The 14,979-nt window shown below is 37.9% G+C and overlaps 1 protein-coding gene across 3 annotated transcripts in view; it reads right to left on the bottom strand.

The window, feature by feature from the left end:
• Positions 1-14,979, bottom strand: part of LOC126923003 (uncharacterized) — a 248,788-nt gene that overhangs the window by 99,439 nt on the left and 134,370 nt on the right. For all 3 annotated transcript variants that reach the window (XM_050735985.1, XM_050735983.1, XM_050735984.1), the window contains one exon: positions 3,839-3,986. In XM_050735985.1, coding sequence (XP_050591942.1) covers positions 3,839-3,983 — 145 coding nt within the window. In that variant the 5' untranslated portion in view covers positions 3,984-3,986. The remainder of the gene's footprint in view (positions 1-3,838; positions 3,987-14,979) is intronic.

Genomic DNA, 14,979 nt, shown 5'->3' with positions numbered 1-14,979 from the left:
AAGTTTCCAGCTACTCGAAGTCCTGCATCACTAAATTTAGATTCTGACCTAGGCAACGACAACCACGGAAACTATTCCGGTGAAGAATCGAAAATTGTATTAAATCCTGGGCGACGCGTATCATAAACCACGAGGGCCACCGGGACGAAAGCATTTCGTTTTCAAATTGCGAAACGCAATAATTCGTGACGTTTCATGCGATACCGATTCGAGGGTGCAACGAGAAAAAGCGAGCCGAGGTTTCGAGTAACTCGATATTTCTTGTTGCGGACGTTTACGTTGTTTCTCTCGCGGAAATCTACATATCCCGTTTTTTGCCTGACCCGTGGCTAACGAGGAGATGCGGGGAGTGGGAAATCGAATTAAAAGGAAAAATAGATCGAAATAGAAGGCGGTAGGGAAGGGAGAGAGAAAAAAATGAGAAGGAAATGCACGAGCCCGACGAACGTTTCGATTTGAAACGATGGACCGGGCACGGTTCGGTAAACGATTGAATTTTCCGAGTCAGAATAACCAAAGCTGTTTTTGATTCGCTAGAAAAATGAGTACGCGCTCCCGCGTCATTTATGCATATGTCTGTCTCTTTGATTGACGATAAAACAGCCTGCGCTCGGGCTAACATTTCTTTTGGAAGGATAAATTCGAACGTGTATCTAGATGGAAAAGGGAGAGCGCGTGCCAGGTGAAAAAGTTACGAGCACTTACTGCCATTTAGATCACTTTAGGTCGTTGCTCGACGAAATCGAAAAAAGTACAGGTTCGTTCGAAAAAGAAAGAAAAAAAAAAAAGAAAAAAAAGGAGGAAGAGTTGGAAGTCCGAAAACAAAATGTTTCCGCTCTGAAACTTTTTCAGTACAATTCGTTGACCCAATTATTAATAACTACCTCTTTACTTTTTAACAATTAAAATGTTAAAGTTCAGTATTACGAAGGTATTTTGAATAGTAAGCTCTGTCAAATTTAAATCCTTATAACGTTTAGTGGTCCAATTATTCTGCACAAAATGCAGGAACTTTTCGTTCGATCCAACAAAAACAGTCCAACCAAATTTCATACTGCTCTTTCATTTCAACCAAAAAGAACTCGAGCTTTTGACGTCCCCACTGTCAAATGCACGAATTAGCACAAGTCCCTGAATACGCTGGAGAGTTGAAGCCTGTACTCCAACTAGGTAGAACTTGGAAATAAAATTAAGCGGCGGTCCAGTCGATAGACAACACTCGGGTACAATTCCGAACGTCCACTTGACTCGCGTAATCTGCTCGGTACAGCTGCCACCGTGGCCCTACTGAATGGGGGTAGTTCGGTGGTGTCCGCCGTGCGGTTGTCGTCTTATCTGTCGAATCGAAGCCCCCTTTTAATTCCTCCGACGATTCTCAAGTTCCCTGCCCGGCAAAGTTCGGCGCAGCCGCATTGTAGAAGCGGCGCATTTATTGTCTAGCCGCTTTATCGAGGAAGCTGCTGAAAGTAAGCTGTTTATCGGCAGCTTCCAGACACCACCGTCCTCCGCGGTGTCACTTTCCACGAGATTTCGAGCTTCCTGGCCAGGATTCAAAGAAGAGAGGGCAAGAGGGAGAGAGAGAAAGAGAGAGAGAAAGAGAGAGAGAAAGAGAGAGAGAGAGAGAGAGAGTTCTGTGTCTCTGCTGGTCCGATTGGACGACTGGCCTGAAACTGGGCTTCCATCCTCGCGATAATGCTCGTGACACTTTGTCGCGTTAAATTGTTTTGAATTAGTAGCCCTAGCTTTCTGCTCGCTCATGAATTCTCGATAAAGCGCCCTGGCTAACTTTGGCCGCGTGTTCTGTTCTTCGGATTCCCGGATTTCTGAGCGTTTTCATATATTTTTGAAGAATATTCTAAGACGATTATGAAGATTCTAAGACGGATTAACGTACTTTTAGTTTGGCTTGTAATATCGCTTGTAGAATCGACGTACAAGTATGTGGGAAAATGTTAGATAAAACAATAAAATTGCAACTCACAATTTGAAGAAACGTAACGTTTTGTAAGAGTGGGACGATAGGAGCGTTCGATCAAGTAGATAAGGTCGGTCTGCTGTCAGACTAGGGTCGTGCAATTGCTCGACGATCTTACGATAATTCCAACGAGTCAGAAATTACAGTAAAACATACTGTAGGTTAGTTCCCATGTAATAATCGCAGGTAGCGATATTTTTAGTTCTAAAATAATCTATTTCTTAAAATAATTTAACTGCAATATTTCAATGAATTTACGTTAATGAGTTTACTATTAATCTACATTGGCCAGGAAATTCTTCTTCCACTTATATTTTGGAAAACTTTTTGTTGTTCTTGAGAGGCCTAGAACCGATCGACTTGTTCAAATTTAATGCACCAAGTTTTCATTACGGACGTTGCATGCGACGTATCACGCGAATGCGAAGAAACTACGTCATAGACTGCGCTTTAATTTTCCTTGCTTCAGAGACACCAAACACGGATCGCATCGCGTACCAGTGACAGCTGTACGCAACAGACTCTAGGAAACTCGAAATTCGTATAAGTAAGACCGAGTTTCGCGAAACTTGCATCAGTAGTAAAAGTGTGATACTTTTACTAACGAAATACGATCCTGTTGCTGTTCGTCAAACGGTAGAACGCTCTGTAGCTTATCAGGAAATCGAGAGTGAAATATCTTTTAATAATACATAATAAATTCCATAAAGTAGTAGAGATACGCAATATCGACGAAAAAATGGTACGAGTTTAATTCCTATCTTTTACGATAAATCCAAAACTTAACGAGAAATCCAATCTGTTACTTTTAATTTGTTATTGTTTCTTTTTTTCTCCACAGTGGATTTAGTTGGTAGCAATAAAGTACGTTTCCTAAACGAAGTTAGTGCTATAGTGAAAGCAACAAAGTCATCGGGGTTCGTGCAGCTAGAGACGGATATCCAATCGGGATATCGAAGGTCAAGGAGCTATCACGGCACAAATTGGGTTACCGAGGACGGAGCGTATCGAGAAAATCCTATTTCCAACTCGCTATTTTTCTCTGGCCGAACCGAGCTTCCACGTTTTTATACCGGATAACAGCGCGAGTCTTTCCTGTTATCCGACCCGATCTTTGAATCTTCTCAACTTTGGCCAGTTTGTAACTATCCTGCGCTTTTCCACTCCACCCTGAAACCGATGCTTCTACGCGAATCCCACAAATAAGGCTGCGCGTTATTTTATGTACTGCTTCTTAATTCTAGATAATATCGATTAAATGAGATTTTTTCTACGAGATCGAAATTTAGTATTTTATCTCAAGTTACGATTATTAGGGTATCAAATTTTCTGAAGTAAGCGCGAATTAATTTTTCATTTCCTTGCTAACTTTACCACTGTTATTTAGATTTCACAATTGTAAAGAATGAAAATAACAATTTTTGGCACAGTTCGTTGCTCAATTACAAATCAGCCACGCGTGAATTTCAACGAAGGAAAGATCCTTAAAATCAACAAAAATGAAAGTTCGTTGCGAAAGAAGATTCGTTTTTCTAAGAATAAATATTCATTCTATCATCAAATTGAAAAAATTCTTGCTATAAAAACATAAAAGGATATTTCCTCCCGTAGTTATTTTATAAAATATCCATCTCCGCCGTTATTTCGAACGTTATCTAAAGTAGTTCAAAGAAATTTGAATCATTTTAAGGAAATCGGACGCTACAATTATTATTATTTGTGACAGTGTATCCCGAGAAGGGAAAAAATTCTTTGCCGTGGAAACATCTGACGTGTGACGGTCTAGCGAAAGAATCTGGAAAATGTCGGGGGTCGAAGCTGATCCGGGCTTTCGTTTATGTGATTCCACCGGAAGGAACCTACCTGCCAGACGGCCGTAACGCTGAAACATTCGCTCCACATCGGTCTTGCTGCACTGAAACGTGTTTAGATTCCCGACGAAAACTCGGGAATTCACCGCCTGTGGGTCCTGCGAATTGGTCTGGTTGCCCACTTTGCTCATCTTCATCGCCTGGAACAGAAGAATGTAACCGGATACCGGTTTATCGTCGGACGTGATTTGAGTGACGATGCAACGAAAAGTGATACAGTCATTTTATTGGCCTTCACCTTAATAGAACGTTCCTACGACCGATACTCGCGTCACCGGCTACACAGACGTTCATTTATGACATTCGTTCTTGGATTTAGGCCGATTTCACGGGTCTTTTTATCGGTCTTCACGTGGTCGTTTAATCTTCTTCGTTTCAGATACCATGATACAAGTACTGATACGTAAATCAACATAAAAAATTATTGGTATTAAAGAATGGATCGTAACAGTTTTTGGTATATCTGATCTCGGACATTATTCAAAATTTATTTTATAATATTGTGCGTACTTTACTTGTATAACAAAATAAAACCAAAGTGTCTGTTCTTCGAAGTTACTTTTGAGAACGGAGGATTTTGAACGGGACCGAGTAGACGTTCAAACGCGATACTTTTATCAGTGAAAGATAAAACTTCACAGATCGCGACAACTTCACAGAGGTTCGACGAAACCATCCTGTTCCCGGGTAACAAATAATATCCTCAGTACAGTCTGGCGGAGACTTAATGAAATTCGCTGGAGCCCTTTAAATTGACGAAAGATGCGAGGTCGTCAACACGTTGGGTCGTATCGTGCGGTGAGAACGCGAGGAATTAATTAACGCGTTTGCGATTCCATTCTAAAAACCACGAAGTTCGACGTGTCTACCTCGTCTCTCATTTTCCATAATATATACCACAAAACTAATGAGGTCGTTAGCCATGTCGACGCTAAATACAACACACGACGCGGATAGATTCTCAGTGGCAGAGCGATGCCGATTTTCATGGAATCTGTTAATCTCGTGGAAGATCATGCGTTAATTGGGCGAACGTATGCCAATTCACTCAGCTGGTCCGAGAAAAGATTTTCCCTAGCCTTTGATCGTATCGAAGCTCGATTTCAGTCTGCTTTCATCTCATAATGTTGTCCAGGGCAATGACTTTTTAATTGATACAAAAGATGTTTCAGCGGATATTCAACGAGCTACAGTCCGAACGTTTTGATATTCAATAAGCTTCATTGCGCAAATTTTTCTCTGTTATATCTCTCTTACTATACTTCTTTTTTCTAAATTTTATTCAAGTGTCCGCCATACGAGCTGCTATTATTAGGTTGCCCCAAAAATTCCTTTTGTTCTATAAGAAAGTAGTAGATGCACAACATTTTTTGTTTTATATTATTTTATTGAATTATGTTTGATCCATTTTATTCTATTACTACAAAATAGATCATACATGAATCCATAAAATAATGTAAAATAAAAAATGTGCATCTGTTATTTCACTTATGAATCGAAAGAAACTATTGGTACAACCTGATACTTAGCTTAAAGGATTTGTCAGAATTTGTTATTCTACGCTTTAAGATTATTTCGAAAGTATCGCGTTTCTACGAAAATACTATTTGAAAATATTTATTCCTTTTTCCAATATTCGAATTATGAAATCTTTCTATCGCTACGGCTGCAAACGATACCGTGGATATCGCGTTTCATAATTAAAACATTCAACTGCGAACAAATTTCGCTAAAAAGCGCGCTGCAGTAAAATGGTGCAGTATTACCTTTCCACAAATGGCACGGTTGCATTATGAACCATATTAAACAAAAACGTAATGCGCTAAATGAATTAAATCTTCATGAATAAACACAATTTGTCGATCGCCGAATATCCACCCCCGCGTAAATGCGCCTGAAAATGTATAAAATCAAACGAAATGATGTTTTTGCGATCAAAGCTTGTGCAAATCATAAGCAAAGCGGATTTCGTGTAAAAGATCGACAGGCCACGTAATTTGCTGCATCGGTTTTTCCACCTTCCTTCACGTAAAAATCGGCACACTTATCTACTTTACAAAATTGCCAGCGATGTGGCGAATTCTTCCTCGATAAAACCTACTTTCATCCGTCGTGTCGCGTCGCTGGCTAATTTCGACCTTTCCTCCAATATTTACCTGGTATAAGTGTGCATTATTAACATTCCTGATATTTTAATATATCGCGTTCTCGTCATTGATCCGCATTTTGGTACCAATGACCGTAGTAGATAATTCATGGGAAAAGATACTCGCAACTATTCTAACTTCAAAAATTTTCGAGTTCCTTTTTGTGCATTCCTGATATTGAGGTTTCCTATTTTTAGAAGAACATCATTCCGAGAACTCTATGAGAAAATCTAATAAAAATGGTCTGAACGCGAGTATACATGAAAATTGAATTTTTATTGAAAAAATGAAAATATTGTAATATGAAATTATGGTACTCTTTTGTAAAGTATATCGATGAGCACTAACGATGCAAAAATATGTTGTGTAGTGGGTACATCGAGTAATGATATATATTATGTCGCGGCACATGTAACCACCCCTTAATATTGGCTTGATTGATGTCGGAGTAATTACTAGCGAACACGTTCAGTCAAGGGAAATTGGAGATGCGTCTAATTAGTCCCGCACTGCGCCCCTTCTGTAATTAGCATAAACAGTAAGAATTTTCGTGGTCATTTGAAAGCGAAAGTTGTCTATGCGGTAATATGAAATGGAATCTTACCGATTTAATTAAATTACAGCGTGTACAGCTCACGTGTAAAGTGAATTAACGCCACTTACACAGAAAACGATATATTACACAGTCCTCGTTTTACTTCCCACAATTTTTTGTAGATTTTTTATAATTTTTAATTGTAGCCGTCTCAGTTTACAAATAAAGAATATCAAATACTAAAGAAAGATTGAAGAATATCTAGGTTACAAAAATTTATCAAGTTTCGAAAAAACGGCAGAGAAAAGTGAAATTAGTTAAATACCCGAAAGATACCTAGCCATTGAGGAATGCCAGGTAACAAAGCAACGCTGAAATTCGAGGTATATTTTATAAAGGTTTCCCTTTTCCTATCTCCATTACAAGCCGGCCCGATTCCAGCCACGAGATTCGTGACGAACGCTCTCGATGCGTTTCACAAACGCTTTCGACGAACGCCAGCATTTTTTGGCCACGTTAGGTTTGATGCTACACTTAACGCGAACGATATTTCCCGTGGAAACGACGAGAATCGTCGTTTTGTTAAAAAAAAGAGAGGAAAAAAGTACAGGCTCGGGTGGAACAAACAGAAATAGGAAATAAAAGAGGAAAGAAATAAAATAGAATAGAATAAATAAATGAATAAATCACTAAATGAGCATAAAAGAGTCGAGAGAGAGAGAGAGAGAGAGAGAGAGAGAGAGAGATCTCACGGTTTCTGAGCGTCTCTAGTCGTTCAATTTTATACGTTTCCTGTTGCCAATTTTACGTGAACACCAAAAAATTCCTACGTAATATTTCCTCGACATCTCGAATCGTCATAGGAAGTTTTATTTTTTAGTTTACGTTCCGTTTCGTTTCGTTCAGGTTGGCCCGCTACCACAGGCAATGTACACTAAATTCCCATTACTTCCGGCTAGACGCATGGAAAACCCGAAAACATTGAATACAAGTGCGTGGGCGTATTGTTGTTGCCGTTGTCGCTGACGTTGCTATTGCTGCTGCTGCTACTGTTTCCCCCTCTCTCAATTTTCTTTTCCCCGCGTTAATGTTAACACCATACGCGTGTTTTTAAATCGCTATACGCGAAATAAATCGTGCCTCGCATGCTCGTAACGGTTCTGTAACGAACACGAAGATTTTTATTTCGATTTCGGTGAATTGTCGTGCCGTTGAATTTACCGTACTGGCGATTTCGTACCAACACATAGTATAAATACGTAGCGTATAAAATATATAATGTTGCGTTTTCCACGGTGATTATTGGAAAATAAAAATGAGTCGATCTCTCCTCGATACCCTCTGGCGTTCCCGATATTTCTACTTTTAAATTCACCCATTCCATTCGTTGCAATTATTATGCTACGTTACCCGTAAAATTGTCATGGAAATTACTGGCATTTTTTCATTATTTTCGTATCGCTGTATCCACGCTTTTATTTGTTTCTGAGTGTCTTTTTTAAATGATCTATAAAACTCGTTTGAACGTGTATCTCTCTGTGTAATAATATGCTGGTTTAGTGAGAGAAATATCTAAGAAGCATGAAAGTTAAGTAGCAAGGGTAAATGTGGAATATGAAAGGAGAAACGAATGCTCATGACGAGTTCAAGATAAGGACTATCATTTCCGCATATTGATTCGCATTTGCGACCGGTTATCGACTCTTTTATGATATCTCTTTCCTTTACTGGCAGCAGAACCTAATGTTTTGATAGTACTTTTAACTTCGAAATTGACGTGCATTGTACCGTCGTCGAAGAAACGTTCACGGAATTGTTAAAAATATTTAACCCTTTTAATATCGAATGTTTTTCTGATTACGAGAATAATTTTCTTAGCAAATACGTTCGTCGTTTAAATAATCTTTCCTCATAGCGCGAAGAGGTTGAAAAATTACTCGAAAGACAAATGAAAAATGCTGCCACGGGTTGCAAGCACGCTAAAATATTTTCTGGAATAAAATCTCTTCGAAAAACTTGATTAACTGAATAGAAGGAACGATAATAGTGTGAACAAATGAAGTTACATGGTTTTATAATTTAATATAACCACCTAATGATTCGTAAATTCACGCGTATTTGGTATGAAAATATTGCAGTGTGTTTCACCTGCAAATAGTAATTTGAAATTCTTTCACCTATGATTTTAACGAAAACATCTCAAATGGAGCACGCAGTTGGTGTACTTTTCGACGAATTGCAACATAAATAACGGCGACAGTGGTGCGAGATTTGGGTCCATTACAAACAAAAGTGTAATTAGAAATCTGAACGTCGTCGATTCAAGCCGAGGCAAGAATCCGATTCGGAAACTTTGATGGAATTTCTCAACAGTGAGCATCTGCGAATACGTTTCAGCCAATGTATCAAGAGATGTGATACAATTCTCCATGAAATAAAATTCCGGCCAACTTTAAATTGATATGTACACTTTAATAAAAATTCTGTTTGAAATGGAATCTTAACAAGTACGTATATCGAAAGAATATAGTTATGCAATATTTAGCCATCAGTTTAATAGTTGCACAACAAATAATGTATCCTACATAACAAATGTTTGTATATTGAATATTTATAGAAATAAATTAACCTGTTCTCATATTCATATTTTCTCATATTCGATATTTTCATTCGATATCTTATTCATGCTTTGTTTTCTGCGAAAATAAGCGAAATATTAAATATTTTGGAGGATTCGGCAATATATTGTACATATTTCATTCCTTTTACCATTAAATTTGTTGAGAATATTATAACCGTATCATTGGAATTTACTAAATCTGGAAGCAAAGATATAAATAAAATAATAAAACCACAATTAATCATAAATAAACATGTCTATTAGATGATGCGTTTGCTCACGCACAGTCCAATTCTACTCAATGCTCTTTCTATTTTCAGATTTTAAATCATCAAACATTTCTTAATGACTACAAGCAAGCACATAGGTATACGTAACTTTGAAAATTATAATGTCAACGACTTGTTGCGATTATACTCCATATATTTTCGAATAATAAATACAAATACCGATAGCGAAAAAAAAAAAAAAATAAACGGAAAGCAAAAAAAAAACATGAAACGAAAATTTAACTTGCTACATTAACCTGTCTCTGTTAAAATATCCAGATAAACTAGTCTATACACAAATAGCAGGCAAAACAGGCAAATACGTAACAATCGGTTCGTTGCAGCATGTTGTTGGTACAGTAAAGACTAAAAACGGGGCAACGATTTTGTGTTCCGCGAGGTGTATAGCCGGACATTGGACCGGAATCGTAGAGACGGAAGTTCTCCAATTTTATAACGTTATTCAGCTGGGCGTTCAAGCTGAATATGAAACGGGGGAATTAAAGCGAAGGGGAATCCGTTTCGAAAATAGTATGAAAATGAGAGCGGCGCGATGAAAACGAAAGAAGTTAAAGATCTCGGTGTTACGAGGAGACGGCGCGCAGGATTCTCGAATTCAAACTTAATCTTTCGCCACGATCATCGGAAGTGGAAGTTCCTCGAGGGAGGCACGAAACTAAGAAGATTATCCATAATTTATGTAGGAAGTAAAACAAAGAGTGGACTGCCGCTGGTGGTGCTGTATAATTTCAGGTATCGTCACGTGGACTATCGTTCTGAGTTTCGGAATCTCGTTAATTTCCCTTCCTACGGTTTCAACCTGCTCCATTTTCCCCGCCGTCGAACCCCATCATGTATATTTATTCATTTACACCTACAATTTACTCCATTTACGTCTCTCAATACAGCTTTAACAAAAGGATCGCAATAAGGACATATAATGCAACGTATTTGCAACACGCTTGTTCAACGCGCATGCTATTCGCGCTATTTTCAACGAATTGTAATATTGACATTCGTGTTAATGAAACTTTCATCGAAGAAAATATTTGGTGAATTTAATGTGGACTTTGTATCGGGTTTATCATCCAGGAAGCATAATTTAGAGAAATATCCTATAATTTATGAACAGAGCAACAACAGAGTATATACAAATTATAGTATATACAAGAGGAATATGAGAACGCATTGGGGATTAGATCTAATTTTGACGAAGGAATGAAGATACTAGGATTTAATAGAAAATAAGTGCACGTGCAATCTGAAAATTTAACTAAGTCAGAGTCAATAGTTTCAGCAGAGAATAATCTGTCAGTATGTTGACCATTCGTTGTTCAAAATAACAGGCTACAATGTTGATCAGGCGTTCGGTTAATTATTCGATCGAGAGAAATTACGGTCATACATCGAGGTAGAATGCAACGCGTGTATCTCTGCAAATATTAGATCAAAGAAACATGTGATTATTAATGAAGACGAAACATGCAATTTCCCTTAATGTACAGGGATGAAAATTAGTCGAAATAACCGTGTTTAAGGGTCTCGCACATGCGTGTGTTTCTTTTCGAAATTTGAACGTCACCGAACACCAGATTTATTGTGCGAACAGTCAGGTGAAAGAAAAATTCAATGTTTTTAGACCGATCCTTCCTCTCGGTTCCATCGTGATATTAACGATTAGTCCTTTCACTGAATAAATTTTTCGAGAAGATACCGCAGATTGTATCCGTCCTGTAGGATGGAATTAACTTATCAAAAAATGAAAATCGAGAGAATTTAATGGAGATTTAAAAGATTGAAATGAAAATTAAAATGAATTTTCTACCTCTAAAAATATCTCTATTTAAAAATTCTACTAAATGTATTCAATATAAAAATACATTATATCCATTTTAAAACGTACCTTGTATTTTTTATTCGACTTTCTACTCCTTCTATGCGTAACGTATATTTCAAAATTATTTTAATACCAACGAATTAAAAAAATTACGTACGACGAACACTTAAAAACATTGAATACTATAAAAATATGGGTGAGTGTTTGCTAAAAAAATGTAACGTTAACGCAACGAGTAAAAATTCGCGTCGGTAAGCGACGAGCTTCTTTCTATCCTTTTCTTCCAGCCAGAAAATTAAAAGAAGAGGGAAAGAAAGAAAGGAGGAGTTCGGTCTAAGAACAAAGGGTTGTCCGCGAGACGAGGAAACGATGCATTAGCGAATTAAATGGAGCACAAAGGGTTAATATTCGAAATTTCACGCGTCCGACATGAACCTTTCCCTCGGCCGATTGTATCTAAGCATAATGAGCTACTACAATTGCCTTCTCCCGAGCAAAACGGTAATCCAGCGTCGCTTTGAATGCGCTCGTTACGAATCTATATAGCCTGGTCCCTCTCTTAAACACGGAATTTGGTGGCAATTGTACGATACGCGATTTCGAAGTCACTGCCGGATTGTGGCTGGCAATGACGGGATAGAAATATCGGCAATTTACCCTCGGCCGGCTTTTGAGAATACGAAACTCGATTTACACGGCCATTACACGGCCACTCGTTTCAACTTTATTCAATGCTCTCGACATGCTCCCTGACTTTCAACGGATGTCCATGTTCATCCAACAATCACAGTTTTTCATATGAAAGTAATTATCATTAATGAGATAAGGACGAAACGAGGATCGGTAGGAAAAAATCGTTACGAAATGGGAGGAAGTCTGAACGTCCTTTCTAGTACTGAGTGATGATCCTAACACGAAGGGAAGAGATTTTTCGATTTATTGCTGGACATAGAATTTTCGTCATACAAATTGTATTTTGCCGGGAATGAGATAAAAATTATATTTCGTGCCGACAATAAAGTTCTCGAAGAAAATCGTACCTGAATCTAATTTCGAGGAATGTCCTACTTTCTGCTTAATTTCTCCTTATAGCATAACCCAACCCCACGATGGAAAAATCAAATCTAGCCTCTTCTTTGGTATCTTTTGTCTATTTCCTTTCATTGTGCGTAAGCGTTTTTTTAAGCAAACTGGTCGTTCAACCTTCGTTCAGCAAGCTTTTGCTTACAAAAAATGTTGTTTTTGCAACAAAAAAATATAAGTATCTATTTAGAATGAATTAGAAAATAATCAGAAATATTTTCATTGACACAGATTTATTTTTAATGAGAAATCCAGATCATGAGAATATAATGAAGATACACAAGCGATTCAGTTTGAAATTGAAAATTGTTTTTAGAAATTCAATGTACGTTTTACACTCATTAACGATTTAGGTAGGTTACGATCTTGCATGTTCTGAATTTTTAGAAGAGGAACCAGAAATTACGGTCGTGAAAGATTCGTAGAAAGATGTATACTAAACAGTCTCACCGTTTTCGGCAAGTTTCAAAGTCTCATGAAATTCTTTTGTACAGTGAACATTCTAAATTGCACAACTTACAAAACTATCTTCAGTACTCTTTCGTTAAGAAGTTTAAAGTCGAAGAAAAGAGCTTCTCAAGCAACTTTCAAACATTCACGAAGAGAAATACTTGTGCGAGAGGAAAAAATTTTAAATTATATAATCATGAGAACTAACTCGCGCACTATTTTCTTTGCAAAGAGAAAAATATCGCACAAATCTGGCAGCTGTTTTTGTTCCCGAAATCCCTAAATCTATAATATAGAAACGCTACTGTATATTATGTGTATACATAAGTAATAATAAAATCTCCATTGAGGTTTCAAATGGCTAATAAAAAAGAAAGGGAAAAATGCCTATTTTATACGTGAACAAAGAACGCGAGAGAAAGAAAATGGGAGAGAGAAAGAAGAAGGAAGAAATCCTGCATATTATGAAAGACGAAAAGAATGTGAGAGAAGAAATTGCAAAATATTTATTCTTTCTGTCTCACCAGACCATGCTTATCCTATAAAAAATATGTCGAAATTTAATCTAAAAGAGACAGGAATTTTCTGATTTTGTGTCCTGTGATAGTAATATAGGATTTCATTAATTTTTCCCACTTACACGTTGTCCAAGCATCAGCGAAATAAAAGCAAGGTGTAAGTGAGAGGTGGGTGAGTACCGAAATCCAATTAACTCTTAATTTAATTAAAAACCGACCGCGATACGTAAAACGCAAAAAAGTTTACGTTAAATATAAAAAATTACTTCTCGGTGAGCGACGTCGTGAATAAAATTTTTGTTTCAACCTCCCGCCGTCCTAGTTCCATGCATTTGTTCGTGAAACGCCCTAATTTAAGAATAACAGAGTGAATAAACCTGCTGGTTTGCAATGGACAGAGCGTGTCGTAAAGTTTGCTTGTTACGATATTTCTCTAACGTCGATGCAGTCATGACCGTGAATGAAATGCGTACAGAGAGAAAGAGAGAGGTCTGATGCTAATGCAAAGATGAAAACGTCGAATGGAATGCGGATTTTCTAAAACGAAGCACGAACGAATGCATTCGTGCTCGTTGAAAGAAAAACAATGGAGGAGAAACGGAAGATAAAAGTTGTTTGTATCGAATCCTTGCTTAAATAAACGCACCGTAAATCTTTTTTCAGCAATTGGCGTCGTCTTTGATCTAAGCTCGCCCCTTTATGACTAAAAAGTTGAAAGAAGAATGGTAGCGAGTATTCGCTATAAAAATAGACAGCGAAATTTTCGAGAAAATTTACAACAAAGAAGCACTGTAGTAATATTAAAGTATTATATTCAGGAGAAAAAGAGAATTTTCTTTACAGCTAATTTCTCATATCTCTCCAATATTTCACTTCCTTTCATCATCGAACATTCAATCCTCCGGCAAGCGCGATTACAATTTTCATCGTTGCCATTCTGCATTATGAACGTGCACGCTCATTATCGAGGCATGTGGCTTCGAATCTTGTGAAACATTCAGAGGGCTTGCCCTTCGCGTTTCCGCCGACATATCGGGGAAAAGGAGTGGAGAATTAATTTCTCAGCTAATAGTGCGTACGGTTCAGGTTTGAACATAAAAATAGAATAAAATATGTACGGAGGGTCGCGACGAAATTCACACCCTGAGCGATAACGTTGGATCGAAACGAAGACATAGAAGCCGTGGATACGTGGAAAGAAAAGGAAAGGGCGATAAGGGATATGGTATGAGTCACGGTTTGAATCGCGGCAACTCACCAGAATTGGATCAATTGAATTATACTTGTATGATTCATTAGCGCCTCACTCTGCGAAACAATAAGTGAATTACCACTAGAATTGTGCGAGATAGTAGACGACAGTTTCGTGTGTTTTTGTCGTTCGTGAGGCATGATAGAACGGCACAGACACGCATTGTTCTTCGCAAAGTGGATTACCCGTGGATGAGACGGGAACAGAAGCGATGATACTTTCATCGATGAGTTGGTTTTTTCAAAGCGTTCCATTGTTCTAACAAACGTTTATTCGTTCCATGCAGGGGTAAAACGACTTTCGATCGTTTCGTGTCGCGGAGCCGCACTATCCATCGAGTTCTCCGCGACGATTTGAAAATTTCGGGAAAGTAATTCGAAAGGGAGGAGGGTTCGTGGCTCTCGTATCTTCCACATAAGGTT

Source organism: Bombus affinis, chromosome 13 (genome assembly GCF_024516045.1).
Source record: "Bombus affinis isolate iyBomAffi1 chromosome 13, iyBomAffi1.2, whole genome shotgun sequence".
Classification (NCBI taxonomy): Eukaryota; Metazoa; Arthropoda; class Insecta; order Hymenoptera; family Apidae; genus Bombus; species Bombus affinis.
Note: the sequence above shows the minus strand (reverse complement) of the source record. Positions and strands in the feature narration are given on the sequence as shown.